This window comes from Chiloscyllium plagiosum, unplaced genomic scaffold (assembly GCF_037043375.1).
Source record: "Chiloscyllium plagiosum isolate Xiang-an unplaced genomic scaffold, Cpla_swu_hap1 HiC_scaffold_1, whole genome shotgun sequence".
NCBI lineage: Eukaryota > Metazoa > Chordata > Chondrichthyes > Orectolobiformes > Hemiscylliidae > Chiloscyllium > Chiloscyllium plagiosum.
In genome coordinates, this window is record NW_028270139.1 from 12331007 (window position 1) to 12350963 (window position 19957).

At 40.3% G+C, this 19957-nt stretch overlaps 1 protein-coding gene across 6 annotated transcripts in view; it reads left to right on the forward strand.

The window, feature by feature from the left end:
* The window catches only part of LOC122554187 (neuropeptide Y receptor type 1), a 50822-nt gene that overhangs the window by 18783 nt on the left and 12082 nt on the right, over window positions 1-19957 (forward strand). For 5 of the 6 annotated variants that reach the window (XM_043698856.2, XM_087976867.1, XM_043698832.2 and 2 more), the window contains 2 exons: window positions 5272-5447; window positions 12266-13150. In XM_043698856.2, the coding sequence (XP_043554791.1) occupies window positions 12452-13150 (699 nt within the window). In that variant the 5' untranslated portion in view covers window positions 5272-5447; window positions 12266-12451. The remainder of the gene's footprint in view (window positions 1-5271; window positions 5448-12265; window positions 13151-19957) is intronic. The other variant, XM_043698870.2, reaches the window with a different exon arrangement.

Below are 19957 nucleotides of genomic sequence, written 5' to 3' on the forward strand. Positions count from 1 at the left end.
CCCTCCACCACCACCCTCTGTCTTCTACCTTTGAGCCAGTTCTGTATCCATATGGCTAGTTCTCCCTGTATTCCATGAGATCTAACCTTGCTAATCAGTCTCCCATGGGGAACCTTGTTGAATGCCTTACTGAAGTCCATATAGATCACATCTACTGCTCTGCCCTCATCAATCTTCTTTGTTACTCCTTCAAAAAACAAAATCAAGTTTGTGAGACATGATTTCCCAAGCACAATTGCCATGTTTACTATCCCAAATCAGTCCTTGCCTTTTCAAATACATGTACATCCTGTCCCTCCAACAACTTGCCCATTATTGATGTCAGGCTTACTGGTCTATAGTTCCCTGGCTTGTCCTTAGCACTTTTCGTAAACTGTGGCACTGCGTCAGCCAACCTCCAGTCTTCCAGCACCTCACCTGTGACTATCGATGATACAAATATCTCAGCAAGAGGCCTAGCAATCACTTCCCTAGCTTCCCACAGAGTTCTAGGGTACACTTGATCAGGTCCTGGTTATTTATCCATTTTTATGCATTTCAAGACATCTAGCACTTCCTCCTCTGTAATCTAGTCATTTTTCAAGATGTCACCATCTATTTCCCTACATTCTATATCTTCCATATCCTTTTCCACAGTAAATACTGATGCAAAATATTCATTTAGTATCTCCCCCATTTTCTGTGGCTCCACACAAAGGCCGCCTTGCTGATCTTTGAGGGGCCCTATTCTCACCCTAGTTACCCTTTTGTCCTTAACATATTTGTAAAAACCCTTTGGATTCTCCTTAATTCTATTTGCCAAAGCTATCTCATGTCCCCTTTTTGCCCTTCTGATTTCTTCTTAAGTATACTCTTCTAAGGATTCACTCGATCTATCTTGTCTATACCTTACATATGCTTCTTTCTTTTTCTTAACCATACCCTCAATTTCTTTAGTCATCCAGCATTCCCTATACCTACCAGCCTTTCCTTTCCCCCTGACAGGAATATACTTTCTCTGGACTCTCATTATCTCATTTCTGAAGGCTTCCCATTTTCCAGCCGTCCCTTTACCTGCGAACATCTGTCCCCAATCAGCTTTTGAAAGTTCTTGACTAATACCGTCAAAATTGGCCTTTCTCCAATTTAGAACTTCAACTTTTAGATCTGGTCTATCTTTTTCCATCACTATTTTAAATCTAATAGAATTATGGTCGCTGGCCCCAAAGTGTTCCCCCACTGACACCTCAGTCACCTGCCCTGCCTTATTTCCCAAGAGTAGGTCAAGTTTTGCACCTTCTCTAGTAGATACATCCACATACTGAATCAGAAAATTTTCTTGTACACACTTAACAAATTCCTCTCCATCTAAATCCTTAATACTATGGCAGTCCCAGTCTATGTTTGGAAAGTTAAAATCCCCTACCATAACCACCCTATTATTTGTACAGATAACTGAGATCTCCTTCCAAATTTATTTCTCAATTTCCCTCTGACTATTGGAGGGGTGTATAATACAATCCCAGTAAGGTGATCATCTCCTTCTTATTTCTCAGTTCCACCCAAACAACTTCCCTGGATGTGTTTCCAGGAATGGCCTCCCTCAGCACAGCTGTAACGCTATTCCTTATCAAAAACGCCACTCCCCCTCCTCTCTTGCCTCCCTTTCTGTCCTTCCTGTAGCATTTGTATCCTGAAACATTAAGCTGCCAGTCCTATCCATCCCTGAGCCATGTTCTGTAATTGTTATGATATCCCAGTCCCATGTTTCTAACCATGCCCTGAGTTCATCTGCCTTCCCAGTTAGGCCTCTTGCATTGAAGTAAATGCAGTTTAATTTATCAGTCCACCCTTGCTCTGTGCTTTGTCCCTGCCTGCCCTGACTGTTTGCATCGCTTCTGTTCTCAATTGTACCAGTCTCAGATTGATCCCTTGCCTCACCATCTCCCGGGACCTATCCCCCCATCTTACTAGTTGAAATCTTCCCGAGCAGCTCTAGCAAATCTCCCTGCCAGTATATTAGTCCCCTTCCAATTAAGGTGCAATCTGTCCTTCTTGTACAGGTCACTTCTACCCCAAAAGAGCTCCCAATGATCCAAAAATTTGAATCCTTCTCCCATACACCAGCTTCTCAGCCGTGCATTCATCTGCTCTTTCCTCCTATTCCTGCCCTCACTAGTTCGTAGCACTGGGAGTAATCCAGATATTACTACTCTTGAGGACGTGCTTTTAAAATTCCTGCCTAACTCTCTGCAATCTCCCTTCAGAATCTCAACCTTGGTTCCAATGTGGACAATGCCCTCCTGCTGGCCCCTCTCCCTCTTGAGAACATTCTGCACCCTCTCTAAGACATCCTTGATCCTGGCACCAGGGAACAACACACCATTCTGATTTCTCACTGCAGGCCACAGAAATATTTGTCTGTACCTTGGACTAGAGAGTCCCCTAACACAATTGATCTCTTAGAACCTGACGTACCCCTCATTGCATTAGAGCCAGTCTCAATATCAGAAACTTGGCTGTTTGTGCTACGTTCCCCTGAGAATCGATCACCCCCTACATTTTCCAAAACAGCATATTTGTTTGAACTGAGGATAGCCGCAGAAGACTCCTGCACTAACTGCCTATCTCTCTTACCATTCCTGGAGTTAAACAATCTATGTGACTAAATCTGTGACTTTTCCCCTTTCCGAGAACTGCCATCTATCACATCCCCGTGCTCTTGTAAATTCCTCATTGCCGCTGTCTCTCCAACCGATCCATTCGATCTGATAGGATTTGCAACCAATGACATTTATTGCAGATATAATCCTCAGTAATCTGTAAATTCTCCCTCAACTCCCACATCTGGCAAGAAGAGCATATCACTCTACTAAAGCCCATTTTTTCTTCTTTTAATCTACAGACCCAGAAAATAGCACTGTCTTATTCCTCTACAAAACACTGCTGCAGATTAAGTTAATACTTATGGCTTATATTTTATGTTTAATCAAGGGACATGGCTCAATAAAACATATAATCAAGAAAGAACCCACTCTACTCACTACTGCAGACTTACTGTATGGCCACACTTAAAATATTCACTTATCTGTTTCTGTGCTATGACCTCTCCCAAACAGGTTCCTCCAAGATCAGTTGTGAATTTCATTGTTTGCTAATTTTCCCAGACACACTCCGATGTCCAGCAATACATGAATTCAAACAGCAAAGGCAGTAACTGCGCAAGTTCACTGCTCTGTCAGCGAGCAGTTTCGGTTTCTCTCTCTCTCCTGCACTGACTCGCCAAGTGCTTCCTTTGTCTGTTCCTCTCCCTTTTAAAAGTGCTGTTGTTTTGACTTTTTTTTGTCCAATGTTCTAAAACAATGCAACAGTATATAAGCCAGTAATTGCTGCTCCTGGAATTCGAGGAAATCACCTCCAGCACCTAAAACACCTCAAAAAAGGAGCAGCTGTTCCAGTCAGAAACCTTTCCTGTCCTTCATCTTGGATGTGCAATGATTTTCTTTTTCTCCTGGATTTCTGATATAAATGTAAATTTTGTTCTGGTTTGAGATTTTTTTTTCCTGTGGTCTTCACCTTTGTATTATTGCCTTCGATTTTTCCAAGGAAAATGATCATTGTTGACCATGCGATATATTTTTGTGTTGAGTTTCCTCACACAGAATTTCCACTCTTATGCTGGATTGGTAACTAGCTTCGATTCAATTTACTTGAAAATCCCAAATAGGTTTACTTAACAGGCAAACTGATAACTTGGACTTGCAGAACAAGATACTGCAATGAGGTAGAAACAGAGTCTGTTTAAGATGGTGCCAATAGGGTTAGCTTGATGACATCTGACTCTTGGCTGTAGTTGGTGGTGCCAAAGCGATAGAGAGTATTCCATCACAATCCTGACTTCTGTATTGTCGATGCACTTTCGGGGCTCAAGTTAGTCACTACTTTTGTCATCACTGTACAGCTATAGCTGTTCCATTTAGGTTTCTTGTCAGTATCAAAAGCCAAGATATTAATAGAGGGGGATTAATTGATAGTAATTCAATTTATTGTCAAAGTGAGATGGTTAGATTGCTCTTTTTGGAGATGGACACTACTAACAATTGTGTGATGCAAGTATTACTTGCCATTTATTAGTCAAAGCATAAATGTTGTCCAGACGGGTCTTGCTACAAATGGACATGATCCATTTCAATAGAACATGGAACATTGCAGCGCAATACAGGCCCCTCGGCCCTTGATGTTGCGCTGACCTGGGGAACCAATCTGAAGCCCATTTATCCTACAGTATTCCATTTTCATCCATATGTTTATCCAATGACCATTTAAATGCCCTTAAAATTGGGGAGTACTACTGTTGCAGGCAGGACATTCCATATGCCAATTACTACTCTCTGAGTAAAGAAATATCTCTGACATCTTCATATATCTATCACCCCTCAATTAAAAACTATATCCCCTTGTGCTAGCCATCACCATCCGAGGAAAATGGCTCTCACTGTCCACCCTATCTAAACCCCTGATTATCTTATATGTCTCAATTAAGTCACCTCTCAACCTTCTTCCCTCTAATGAAATCAGCCTCAAGTCCCTCAGCCTTTCCTCCTAAGACCTTCCCTCCATACCAGGCAACGTCCTCTGAACCCTTTTCAAAGCTTCCACATCCTTCCTATAATGCGGTGACCTGAATGAGAAGCTACAAGCGGTTCTGCAATCATCAATTTAACGTCTCAATTTCTAACCTTACATTGGGCAGCAGGTCATTGTTAAAGTAGATGAAGATGATTGAGCCAATGGCTTGAGGAAGTCATAGCAGCTATATCCTGGAACATGAGATGATCGATATCAAACAACCACAGTCATCTTCCTTTGTGTTGGTTATGACTCCAATCAATGGGGAGCCACCTATTAATTCCAGTTTTGCCAGGGTTTGTGATGCCACATAGGTTATAGTCAAAAGTCAGGCGATAAAGGGACGGTGCTCCGAAAGCTTATGATTTCAAATAAACTTGTTGGACTATAACCTGGTGACTTATGACTTTGTCCACCACAGTTCAATACCGGCATCTCCACATCAACACTAGGTTATATACTGCCTTGATGTCAAGAGCAATCAGTTTCCTCCCAGTTTTAAAGTTTTGTCCTTTTGTCAATATTTGGACAAAGGCAAGGATGGTCTCAGGACCTAACTGGCCTTGTCCAGAATTCAAACTGAATGTCAGTGATCAGGTATCACTGTGCAAGTACACTTGATAGCACTGTCAATAACAACTTCCCTTATTTTGCTGTTGACAGAGATGGAGAGTGTAATAATTTGTTATGCCTTTGTGGACAACGCGTAGTTGGGCAACTTTCCACCTTGTCGGATAGATGCCAGTGTTGTGGCTGTAATGGAACAGACTGAGAGTAATAAATTGTGGCAATTGCTGAAGATGCTCCCTGAACCTACAGCCTTTGCAGTATCTTGAGAGGTAAGTGCATTTAAAATTACTAACAAACTAAACAAATTCGACATTGATTAAGTTTCTTGGCTTCAGGGGAAAGTGGTGGGCTTGATCAATGGTGACTAGAACTGCATTAGATTACAATAAATGTGCAAAATGGACAAATTAACCCCAAGCCCCTATCCTCACAATCTTCCCACTCTTGTGGGCCTCACCTGTCCTTCCACCATGAAACCCCAATACTTATCTAGTCCTGGTCTCCAGCACTTGAAATCTGGGGGCTGCTTGTAGTCCTGCTGCTGCTATTATTAGCCATGGCACTCACGGGGTTACAGAGCTGCCAGCCACTAATGACAAGGCTGGCATGACTAACTCTTGCTTTGACTTGTAGATTAAGCACCTAATTCAATTAGTATTTTTGCTTCAATATTGCTTAATAACAGGGCAACTTATAGCACTAACACTGAAAAATGTCACAAGGTGCATCATAGAGGCATAGCTGTACAATAATGGGCAGCAAGTCGGTGAAGAAGACATTGGCTGGGGTGACAAGAAGCTTGATAAGAGAAATGGGTTTTAAGGAGTCATCAAGGAGAAGAAAGAGGTGGTCAGTGGGGTGGTGGCGGGGAAGATGTGGTGACATTTAGGAATGGCATTTCAGAGGGTAGGATTTATTAGTTGAAACCATAACAAGTTGGGTAGGGAGGCAAGAGCAATATGACTCCTTGACACCCATTTCTTTTATCAAGCTTCTTGTCACCCCAGCCAATATCGTCTTCACCGACTTTCTGAGCATTATTGCATAGCTATGCCTCTATGATGCACCTTGTGACATTTTTTCAGTGTTAGTGCTATAAGTTGCCCTGTTATTAAGTGATATTGAAGCAAAAATACTAATTGAATTAGGTGCTTAATCTACAAGTCAAAGTAAGAGTTAGTCATGCCAGCCTTGTCAACAATATGGAAAATGGGGGAGGCCAGATGGGGAGAAATGAAGAGTCCAAGGAGAATTGTAGGATGAGGAAGTTTTGGAGATAAAGGGGTGTCAGGCCATGAAAGGCTTTAAACACAAGGCTGAGAATTTAAATTGAATATGCTCAGAAGCTGGACACTCACAAGTTTCCAGGTGAGTAGGGACTTCTGTAGGACACTTTATAGGCATCAAAAATGTGGAAGTGCTGAGATTTATGGAATGTGTGGTGGAATGGAATAGATGCGTGTGGAGGTGACATATGAAGAAGAAGCAGGACTACACTATTTAATAAGGTAATGGTAAGATGTGCTTGTAAAAAAAATCCACATTCCTGCCTACCTCCGGTAACCTTTCACCCCTTGTTTATCAAGAATCCATCCACCTCTGCCTTAACAATATTGAAAGACTCTGTTTCCACCAGCTTTTCAGAGAAGACTGTCAAAGATACCTGACCCCCATGAGAAAAGAAAACTTTTGCAGTATCTCTGTTTTACCTTTGAAATAATAAACCTTGAAATAATTCCACAGGTGCCAGTATCCCATCAAGTCATCTTTTAGTAGCACATTAACAATCCTTGATTTCAGTACTGCCTCATTTAGAGTCAAATATCAGAGTGTCAATATCTCAGACAGCCACCCTTTTTGTATGTCAGCCAGGGCTCCCTTATTGGAACAGATTAAGTGCCCAATCAGTGAACTCATAACCTATGAGGTCCAGTGGGCTGACCTCATTACAATCACTACAAGCCCCTAGATTAAAATTCTCCCATAAGATGAAGCATCCTCTCACATCTATCCTGTCAAGACCTCTCAGGACCTTATACATTTCAATCAAGTCACCTCATATTCTGTAAAATATAGTAGATACAAATCAATTTTTCCAACTTTTTTCACAGGACAACCCACTCATTGTTGGTGTTAATCTGATAAACCTTCTCTGAACTGCCTCCAATAACATCCTTAAACATTTCTCCTTAAAAAACATGACCAATAGTGTGCATTGTACCTTAGATGTGGTCTCACCAGTATCCTGCATAACTGATGTGTAAACTCCCTACTTGTGTATTAAATTCACAATAAATGATAACAATCTTTCCCAATATTAGCTTTTTTAATGTCTTGCTGTGCCAACATATTAACATGTTTGTGAATCATGCACCAACATTGCTCTGCATCTCAGAGCTCTGTAATTTCACACCTGTCAAATAATATGGTTCCTTTTTATTTTTCCAGCTAAAATGGACAATTTCATATTTTTCCATATTATTTGTTGTTTACCAAACCTGTGCCCATTTACTTGTGATAACTTACAACAGTAAAGCATAAGCTACCTTTAATCCAGCTCCTTATTAGGGCAAACAAATTCTGAAACAATTATGTAAACTTTCTTGTAAGTAGCAACCAAGATAAGACCCCATCAAGTAAGCAAGGTAAGCCTCACAACCCAGCTTTGCTATTACCTGATTAATGGTAGAATTTAGCTGCAATTCAAACAACTGTCTCTGTCTCTGAATGTCTGCAGATTTCTATCCTTGTCGCAGTGTTGTTTTCCAATGTTCTGCTGCTATCGAATTCTGGAGTTGAATTCTTATGCAATATTCTTTTTTCCAAATTTGAGGTGTAACATTATTGGTGATCCTTTTACACTCTTTCATCCACATTATTGAATACTCTTCTGGAAAAAATCAAGTCTGCAGTTTGCCTTCTTATCAGAAGTAGCTTCCTTGTTCCATGTTACATTTGACATTGATTGTCTGTTTCAAGGCATACCTTTCTCACAGTTAACTCCTTAAATTCTTCTTCAGGGCCCTGGTGGCATTGGGCAGCCATTTATCAAGCAGCCATTAAAACAGTTTTGTTTATGTAGCTTTGATTCCTTCTTCATCCCAGGCATGGCTAATTGCTTTCAGTTCCTGTATAACAGTTCATACTTGTCCCTTAATAATTTATTCCAGACATAGTTATTGCTGATTCTTTCAATCCATAGCAACAATTAAAGCTTTAATGTTTACACTATCACAGCACTGGAAATCAAGCATCAAGTCCTGCTATTGGTGAAGTTTTTGCAAAGTTTTGTCAATGTGTACAAGGTCTTCAGTGTACCTGCCAGAAAGACCCAGTTATCGAAAAACACAGACCAGGTTTCTATACTTTACATTTATAAACAGTCCTCAGGGGTTAATGGCATGCATTTTTTACTCCAAAGTTATCAGTTGTCCTTCAGGCTCTCTCACATCTTCACAGGAAACATAGAGTGACTATTTCACGAATTATAAGCCCTCTGATTCATTGGCTAAAACAACAACCGACAGGAGCAAATAAACTTTTTTTTGTGCCTTACCTATTTTACTCGAAAGAGAGAGAGACCATAAGGACTATAAGCAATAGGAACAGGAGGCTCTTTGCCCCTCTTGAACCTGCTCCACCATTCAATAGGATCATGGCTGATCCGACATTCCTCATATTCACTTTCCTGTGCTTCTCTGTAATCCCTAATTCCCCGACTGATTAAGAATCCATCTCTTTCAACCTTAAACATAGACATGGACTTTGCCCCCACAAGTCCTTGAGGCAAGGAGTTTCAATCAAGGAGTCCTGATCACAGTCTTAAATTGGCACCCCTTTACTCTGTGACTTTACCCTCTGATCCTAGACTCTCCCATGAGGGAAACAACCTCTCAGCATTTACCCTATCAAGCCACTTGATTATCCAATATGTTTCAATGGGATCTTTTATCCTTCTAAACTCTACTGAGCAGAGTCCCAACCTGTTTAGCCTTTGCTCATAAGATGAACCCTCCACACCAGGAATCAACTTAGTGAACCTTTTCTGAACTATCTCCGATGAAATGATACATTTCTCAAATGAGGGGACCAAAACTGCTCACAGTACTCCAGATGTAGTCTCACCAGCACCTCGTACAGTTGCAACGGGACCCCTCTAAGTCTTATGCACCAAATCCCTTGAAATAAGGGCAAACATCCCATGGGTCTGCAATTTTTTAGAAGATTTGTAGCTCAATTTGATGATAAGTATGTAAGTTAGCTCACTGAGCTGGAAGGTTTGTTTTCAGATGTTTCATCACCATACTAGATAACATCAGCAATGGGAGTCTCCGGTGAAGCAATCTCTATTTATAGATCTTGGTTTCTTAAAGTGGGTGATGTTACTTCCGGTTCTTTTTTTTCAAGGGAAGGTAGATAGGGTCTAAATCAATGTATTTATTGATGGAGTGCTGGTTAGAATGCCATGCCTCTAAGAATTCTCGTGCATGTCTTTGTTTCGCCTCTCCTAGGGTGGGTGTGTTGTCACCAAAAGACATGACCTACTATCACTAGTTTCTATACATACAGACAAAGAAGGATATCACTTTGACTGGGACAACACATACACACCCGAGGAGAGGCGAAACAACGACATGCACGAGAATTCTTAGAGGCACGGCATTCTAACCAGAACTCGATCAATAAGCACATTGATTTAGATCCATGTGCTTATTGACAAAATAGCTGGAAATGACATCACCCACCTTAAGAAACCAAGACCTATCAATAGAGAGGTGGGCATGCCACCAACGCTTCACCGGAGAGTCTTCTCACTGATGATGTTACCTAGTATGGTGATGAAAACCAATCTTCCAGCTCAGCGCGCTAACTTATAAACGCCCCATGAGTCTTCCTGATTACAGACTGCACCTGTGTTTCATGTATAAGTATCCCCAAAACTGTCCATTGGGCAGCCCAAAAGCTTCTGCCAGTATTGTTCACACCAACAAGCTGTTCAGCTACCCAGGAACCAATTATATGGTTGTTGTCATACTGATGACGTTTGGCATCCATAACTGGTCAGAAGCACTGCTGCCTCACAGCACTCAGTTCCCAGGTTCAATTCCAGCCTCGGGTGACTGTCTGTCTGGAGTTTGCACATTCTCCCCATGTCTATGTGGGTTTCCTCCGGGTGCTCCGGTTTTTTCCCACAGTCCAAAGATGTGCAGGTCGGGTGAATTGGCCATGCTAAATTGCCCACAGTGTTAGGTGCATTTGTCAGAGGGAAATGGGTCTGGGTGGGTTACTCTTCGGAGGGTCGGTGTGGACTGGTTGAGCCGAAGGGCCGGTTTCCACACTGTAGTGAATCTAATCTAATCAAATCAGCAACCTGTTGCCAGCTGCAACTCACTTTGTAAACAAATTTTAGATCTGGCCCAATGACAGATATCATCCCTTGCTGCTTGACAAAGAAGCAGTGTTAACACCACACATAATGATTTTCAGTAACTTGATTTTAAAAGTGCTGCCATTTCTTCCTCTTCCTTTGCTATCAAATAGACATTCTCCCAAATCAGTCCACAATCAAAATCAAAGAAAAATAATACGACTATGTTTACATTTAACCTGTCAACACATTTTTTGTAGCCTTCTTATGGTCCTACACAGCTTTTAGATTTTCCTTTGTACCATCGGCAAAATAAACTGGGGCTGTTTTCACTGGAATGTTGGACGCTGAGGGGTGACCTTATAATAGTTTGTAAAATCATCAGGGGCATTGATAGGGTGAGTAGTCAAGGTCTTTTCCCCAGGGCAGTGGAGTCCAAAGCTAGACGGCACAGGTTTAAGGTGAGAGGGGAAAGATTTAGAAGAGACCTAAGGGACAACCTTTTCACGCAGAGGGTGATGAATGTATGGAAAGGCTGGTATAATTGCCACATTTAAAAGGCATCAGGCTAAGTATATGAACAGGAAGGACTTAGAGGGATTTGGGCCAAATGCTGGCAAAATGGGACTAGATTTATTTAGGATATCTGGTCAGGATGACTGAATCTTCATGCTGTACAGCTCTCTGCCTCTATAACATATGTTAAGCCTGTAGTTTCCCATTTTCTGACCCTCCCCTTTTTGAATAAAACATTTACAGTTGCTCTCTTCAAATCTGATGAGGCAATCGGCAACTCAAGAGAGGCTTGGAAAATTAAAACTAATGAATGCATCAACTATCTCATTAGTGATTTCTTTTAAGATCCTACGATAAAGTCCATTAGGACAAAAACACTTGCCAGTCCACAATTAACAATTTACTCAGTACTGTTTCTACGGTATTGTAATTTTTTTTTGAGTTCCTTTCTTCCTTTCATTTCCTGTGTTACATCATCAAATTGTGTGGATCTTCAACAACTTTAACATGAACTCCTTCATAGCAATTACCTGATACAATAGTGCTGAGCCAGATTTGCATGTCACCAGTGTACATTCAGAAGCTAATCCTTTACCATTGAATTATGTCACCAAAGTGTAGGTGAAGCAGAAGGGTCCAAGGACTGATTGTTGTAAGGGAATGGTGCAGGAGCATGCGGAGGAATTGTAGCTAGACGTATTCTTTGTTATGATAAAGTAGGTAAGAAAGCAAAAATGACAGATACAGGAGATTGCCTGAAATAGGATGGTGTGATTGACTGGAGCAAAGTCAGTAGAGCAATATCATTCATATATCCTCTGTATAAATCAAGCTCTCAGAAGCAAACATTAGTTAAATGCTCATCCTTCAGTCCACATATTCACAAGGAATATTTTCTTTGCACATTTTCTCAGAATCCCAACTTATCAACCTTTCACTGCCAATAAATATCTAAATCCTGGTTCGAGGTGTTTGAAAGACTGGAATCACAAACCAGTTGATCAGAAACAAAACCTGTGCTGTGTAGATATTCGCTCAGGCTATTTGATTGCCTTACATTTCATTAAGAAATTAAATGACTGAGTGACTTGATTTTTGTCAGCGTGCTCACGGGTGGTTAGGTTGCAGATTTTTTGTTGCAGTAGTGTTGAATAATTGCTTTTTATTTTTGGTCATTGTTGCAACGTTTGTTTTCAACTACAGGAATCTTCGTACAAAGAGAGACATGGAGCAGTGATTAATTCTGGATCCGCTGATCAGATATTTGATGAAATATGAAGGCAACACGTTCAAGAAATCTATTTGTTCAAAGCATTTTATCCTGCAGAGGAGAGAAAGTTAACTAGTGTTGCAGGGACCTTCTCTGAGCGAAAACTGACTGGGGACAGAATGGATGGGATAGCTTTCATAAATTCTGGAAATTTCTCCAATTCCTTGAACTCTTCAGAGAAAAATTTTACCTTTGGCCATTATGACCAGTGTTACTCTCCAACTGCCATGATATTTGTGCTCGCACTGGTTTACAGTGCCATCATCATCCTTGGAGTTTCAGGCAATCTGCTCCTAATCACCATCGTGATGAAGCAAAAAGAAATGCACAATGTTACAAACATCCTGATTGTCAACCTATCGTTCTCCGATCTGCTCATCAGTGTCATGTGTCTGCCCTTCACATTTGTCTACACTTTTATGGACCATTGGATATTCGGTGAGGCCATGTGCAAGCTAAATTCCATGATCCAATGCATCTCGATCACGGTTTCTATCTTCTCCTTGGTGCTGATTGCAGTTGAGCGCCACCAATTGATTATTAATCCCCGAGGCTGGAGACCCAATAACAAGCATGCCTACCTAAGCATTGCCATCATGTGGACACTGGCCCTGCTCACATCTCTGCCCTTCCCGCTTTTCCACATTCTGACCGATGAGCAGTTCCATTATGACCTTAAATACTCAAAGGAATTTGCTGGAAAGTACTTGTGCATTGACCAGTGGCCATCAGAAAATCAAAGGCTGGTTTATACTACATGCCTCCTCGTAATGCAGTACTTTGCCCCTCTCTGTTTTATATTCATCTGCTACTTTAAAGTAAGTGGAAGAAGCATTTAGATTTTATAATGGTCTAGTTAGCTTGCATGAGATCGAAGCCAGGTAGGTTTTTACTGGATAGTTGTACTTCTTGGCTCAGTTGATATATGTTGACAGAATGCAACCTGATGCTGTTTTAAAATAATGATTTAATTTTAAAAGAGCAGCTTCAATTTTTGAAGACAGCAGCAGGTAGTTATTATGAGTTCTGTCGAAAACAGTAAGCAGTCATGAAGAGTTGGCAATGCTCATCAAGAATTCTAAGTAGGCTGAATGTGACAGATTGCTTTAATGGAAGAATACATTGTTTAACCATTATTAAAGTAATTATAGTGGACATGCAAACTTGACACTTTTGTACCTAATAATTGCACTGTTTGCATACATGTCACAATTTCATGCTAATTTCCTGTCATTCACTTCTGGTGATTTTCAAACAACATCATCATAGTGAAAGTAAAATTTTTATCTGAGAGACACGTAGATAATGACAATCTTGTCACACTTAATTCCTAATCTGAGTTTGAATCTCAATTCTGGCTAATACTTGAGTGTCCTTTTATGAGCTTTTTGAGTGCTTGAGTTATTTGTAAAAGTGCAAGAGTACTGTCAAAAAGATTTCTTCCTTCAATTATGCCTTTAATTCTCTTACTGAATATGCCAGAAGTTACATGCTTGGGATGTTTTTTTTTGCTTGAAGGAACATACCAGGTTTGCCTGAATGGACTGAAAGGCCTATTTCTGTGTTCTTTGATTCAACAAATCAATCCGCATCGGTGGACGGAACAGATAAATTAATGTACTCTTTCTTAGAAATGGTGAATGTATTTTGATCCAACAGCTACTACTATATTTGCTCAGTGTTTACAACTTTCCTGTTCTTGTTTAAACATTTTCAACAATCTATGTTTTATACTTTTCATAAAGCTCTTGATTGACTGAGGAAGAAGGGCTGGCAAGGTAGCTCAGTGGTTAGCACTGCTGCCTCACCATGCCAGGATTCAGGCTCAATTCCACTCTCAGGCATTGTAAGTGTGGAGTTTGCACACATTCTCCCTGTGTTGTGTAGGTTTCCTCTGGGTGCTCTGGTTTCCTCCTGCAGTGTGAAGATGTGCAGATTAGGTGGATTGGCCATGCTATAGTGTCCAGAGATATGCAGGCTAAGCAGACTAGCAATGGGAAACGCGGGGTTACAGGGATTGGGTAGTGGGGTTGGACGCTCTTCATAGGGCTGGTGTGGACCTGATGGGTTGAATAGCCTGCTTCCATCCTGTATGGATTCTAAGTTCTAAGAGTAACCTTCTCATCTGAGCACCATGTAAATTGATTGCGGACAGTTACGATGTGGATAATGGAAGGGGTAGAACAAAATAAGAAAATAAAATTCATAATTGTAGCTTCGATTTTTTTCAATGAACTGCTTTAAATTCTGTGTAATGCAGACCTTTTTCCACATAGCTAAAAGGCTAAGTTAGCTATTCAAGTGCAAAATAGCCATTCGGTAACTTATTCAGAAACAATTCAAATACACGTGTCCAGTATTATAAGATTTTCTGATATGCCATCACCACTAGAATAGCATATAATTTGGAAAACATTTCAGAATCAATATGGGGAGAAAGTGAGGTCTGCAGATGCTGGAGATCAGAGCTGAAAATGTGTTGCTGGAAAAGCGCAGCAGGTCAGGCAGCATCCAAGGAACGGGAGAATCGACGTTTCGGGCATAAGCCCTTCTTCAGTCCTTTCAATCCTTATCAATATGTTCAATGAGCCATCCTCCACACCTCATATGAACAAGAATCCCAGAGATATGAAGAGACAAATTTCTTGCTCATTGCTGATGTAAGTGCAAGACTACTGAAGTTCAACTGTGTCTCCTAGTCCTAGATTCTCCCATGAGAGGAAACATCCTTTCAGCATCAAACCTGTCCAGACTCCTAGAAATTTAACATGCATCAATAAGATCACCTTTCATTCTTCTAAACTATTACAAAATGAAAATGCTTAATGTTTCCTCATAAGAAAACCCATTCATCCCAAGATTCAGCTAAGTGAATTTTCTTTGAACTGCTTCTAATGCAAGTATACTCTTCCTGAAGTAAGGGGGCCAGTATACATTACTCTGGAAAAAATTTCATTAATATCCTGTACAATTATAGAACAATTATAGATAGGATAGTGAAGAAGGTGTTTGGTATGCTTTCCTTTATTGGTCAGAGTATTGAGTACAGGAGTTGGGAGGTCATGTTGTGGCTGTACAGGACATTGGTTAGGCCACTGTTGGAATATTGTGTGCAATTCTGGTCTCCTTCCTATCGGAAAGATGTTGTGAAACTTGAAAAGTTTCAGAAAAGATTTACAATGATGTTGCCAGGGTTGGAAGATTTGAGCTATTGGGAGATGCTGAACAGGCTGGGGCTGTTTTCCCTGGAGCGTCAGAAGCTGAGGGGTGACCTTATACAGGTTTACAAAATTATGAAGGGCATGGATAGGGTAAATAGGCAAAGTCTTTCCCTGAGGTCGGGGAGTCCAGAACTAGAGGGTATAGGTTTAGGGTGAGAGGGAAAAGATATAAAAGAGACCGACGGGGCAACGCTTTTACACAGAGGGTGGTATGTGTATGGAATGAGCTGCCAGAGGGAGTTGAGGAGGCTGGTACAATTGCAACATTTAAAAGGCATTTGGATGGGTATATGAATCGGAAGGGTTTGGAGGGATATGGGCTAGGTGCTGGCAGGTGGGACTAGATTGGGTTGGGATATCTGGTCGGCATGGACAGGTTGGACCGAAGGGTCTGTTTCCATGCTGTACATCTCTATGACTCTATGACATGCCTACTTTTATGCTCTATCAGCCTTTCGCTTGTTAACCTTTTATGATTCATATACAAAGACACCCAGATTCCTCTGTACAGTCACATTCTCCAGACTCTCTTCATTCAAATAAAAAGCTCCATTTCTAATTTCCTGTAAAAATGGACAAGTTCACATTTCCCACATTCCAATCCATCTGCCAAAATGGTGTCAACTCATTTAACAAATTTGCCAGTTTGTCAACCTGAAAATGATCCATTTACCCTGACTTTTAGTTTCAGTCAATCGTCTTTTCATTCTAATATATCAATTCCAACACCATGAGCTCTTATTTCTATTCAAGCTTATCAGCAAGCTTTGATTTGAAATCTTGGATGTCGTTTGGAGGTCCAATAGACTACATCTAATGGTTCCGCTTCATTCACTTGCATAGGCTATCCCCAACACAATATTAATACAATTATCCAACAGAATTTTCCATTCTCAAAACCATAATGATTTTGGCTGACGGTATTCTGAATTTCTAAATGACCTGCGATTGCTTTCTTAAAAACAGTGCTGGTGAGATGCCAGTTATGTAAGCCATACATCCCAAAGATTGCTGAATTATTTCAAGCAGCACATCTTTCAGCTGTCCACACAAGCAACGTACTGACTATATTCAAGCATCATGCCCTTGCAAAATGCGTAACACAATGTCTAGCTTCAAATGTAAATCTGCAATTGGACATTTGCTGGATAAATCTTAAGGTGCAAGCAATTACGCTGACAACCAATTGAACAATTATCAGTTTGACTCACAGTGTGGTGCGCTTGTGTGTAATGGAAGCTACATATATTAATATACTTGGCCCTGTTCTTTATAGACAGAATGAACATATACACATTGTGCAAAATAGGGTTACAGCCATCCACTGGTTGATCTCTCTGGGCAATGTCCTACCCAATCAACTTGACCAGTTTAAAATTTAATCAAAGCCTTATTGTTAACTGTTAATCAATATTTGTGGGTGCATGCTTCATGATAGTACCTCTACGTATCAAACTCCACTTGCGAACCAATGAGCTTTCTTCTTTAATGCAATAAAATGTTGGTTTTGCCCTTGAATTGACATTCTTGCAAATTTTCCAAATGACTGCAAGATGAAAGGCTTGACAAAGTGTATTGCTTTTCACCGATAATAACAGATTCCGGCATTTTCCCAGTGATATGTGAGACTAGCTTAAACTTTCTTGCTTTCTGTCTCCCTACTGTATTGAATTTGCATTTTGCATTGTGGAAGATTACAACTAAAGCAGTATTACTGCTGCCATGTCCACCCACTTCCCAATTTTCATCTATTGGAAATTATACCAGCCTGGAAATTGCTGAATAATGTGTTTCATATATATGCTTAATATGTTCTCATCTAATTTATTTCTCTATTCTTTTGACAGATCAGTTAATTTATTTAAAATAAACAAGTTAGTATTTCTTGTGAAAAATGCTGAGACCAAATATCAGACATATCAAGTGTCTATAATGAAAAGTAACTCTTCAGTTATTCCAGGCTTTTTCCATAGCACATTGCACTCTGTAAATTATATCCCTTTCTTATTTGTACTCCAAACATGGATCTCCACACACTGGAACTTTCGAGTCAGGGAATGAATCAGATGTTACCTAATTTACTGGTCTCTCTGTCACACAGCATGTAGGCTTCTGAATCAGGAGCATGACATCATGTGAGTTTTACCCTTCATTTCCTACCCCATAGGAAATTTTCAGGATATTTAAGATCTCCAGTTAAAAGAATAAACCATTTATTATAAATAGCTGTACTAATGATATAGCTAATTAGATTACTTACAGTGTGGAAACAGGCCCTTCGGCCCAACAAGTCCACACCGACGCGCAACCCACCCATACCCCTACATTTACCCCTTTAATCTAACACTACGGGCAATTTAGCACGGCCAATTCACCTAACCTGCACATCTTTGGACTGTGGGAGGAAACAGGAGCACCCGGAGGAAACCCACGCAGACACGGGGAGAATGTGCAAACTCCACACAGTCAGTCGCCTGAGGTGGGAATTGAACCCAGGTCTCTGGCGCTGAGAGGCAGCAGTGCTAACCACTGTGCCACCGTGCCACCCACTAAACATTCAATTGATAACATACTTTATATTGAAAGCCACCTTTATACATTTAAATTTGTTTTAATTACAAAATCCTGAAATTACAACATGAAGAGTGTTGTGCCTACAAAAGCGTTAATTCCTTTTGAGAAGCATCTACATTAATCAGTTTTCTTATCTACTCCTAATTTTTCTTTAATTTTCTGTGATCTGACACATATTTAATCTTAGTCGGTCTACTGTTTAACATCACAGTGAATGAGCAAGAAAACTCATGTGACTTGAACAGACGTTCACTCTAACAGACATTTGCTGTGACCTTGCACTTGAATCTCTAACAAAACTGATCACAATTCCTGCCAATTCTCTTCATTCGGTGTGATACCAAGAAGGAAAATAAAAAAACAAACTTTTGACTTTCACAGCAAGGAACTTTGCTCCTGGTATTGGTAATGTATAAATACCATGGGGAACTGAGTACCAGAATTTTGATACATTTAGTACATTTTGATTTTACAATAAACAAAGCTGTCATTTTGAAAATTGAAGCATTTTTCTTCTTATGAGTTTCTCCATAGTTTTTTTTTACTCAGGTATTATTTACTGGAAGTTATGTAGTTAAAAACACAAACTTCTGTGTGCAAGTATATTTCAGAAGCATAAGTAAAAAAGTTCCTGTAGGAGTTAATGAAAGTAGTAAAAACATCACCTAGTTGCTTCTAAGTAATGTGCATCCCAAAGGCTCAGTTGGAACTCAGAGCTCTATCTCAACAGTTACTGTTATCCTTTTCTTTTCTCTCCTTCCCAAAAACAATTTAAGTGGGGACAGTAATTTAGTTCATGATCCAAATCAATTCTGTGCAGAGCTCCTAATGAACGTTCATGAATAAATGAGAGGTTTAAAACCATTGATAGAAAAATTCAACTATCATTAGTTTCCATTAAACAATGAATGGAATGATGTACACATAGTCATTGATCTGGACTTAGATTGTAACCAGACCATAGAACATAAGAGGTAGGAGCAGATGTAAGTCATTCAACCTATCATGCAGGCTGATCCTCCATTCAATGACATAGAATCTCTGTAGCATGGAAGCAGGCCATTCAGCCCATCAATTCAATACTGACCCTCCAAAGAACATCCCATCCAAATCTAGTCCCATACCCTTTCCTTGAAACCGGGCACCTACAAAGGCCAATCCACCTAACCTACATATCTTTGGACTGTGGGAGAAAACTAGAGTACCTGGAGGAAACCCACACAGACATGGGTAGAATGTGCAAACTCCACACACAGTCGCACAAATTAAATTAAACCCAGGTCCCTGTCGTGGTGAGGCAGCAGTGATACCCACTAAACTACTGTGCCACCTTTCTGATCTGATAATTCTCAACTCCACTTTTGTCCCTTATCTCATAACCCTTCATTCCTTTATGTTTAGAATTCTGTCTATCTCAGTCTTGAATATACTTAATGACCTAACCTCAATTACAATTGTGGTTCAAAAACTTCCATTTGGACACTGCTTTACGTATGCAGTATGCGATGCTTATTTCAGATTCACATCCTGTACCTGCAAGTTGCTGCTCCAATTCGGAAGGTACCAGAATTCCAGGAATGATCAGATGTAAGATCTTACAGTTGGAAATGTATTTCTATAACCTCAAAAATCCAGAAGTTGATGCTGAACTTTCAAAATGTATTGGATAAATTGCCACATCACAGATGTGATACAAAATTGGTTGTGCAGCAGAAAGAAGAGAGATGTGACTTTTGTTTAGACAGGAGGAAAATATATAATAATATATCCTGGGAGACTGCATTAGGCCCAATACTTCTTTTGATGTATCATACTCATTAGGCCTAGAAT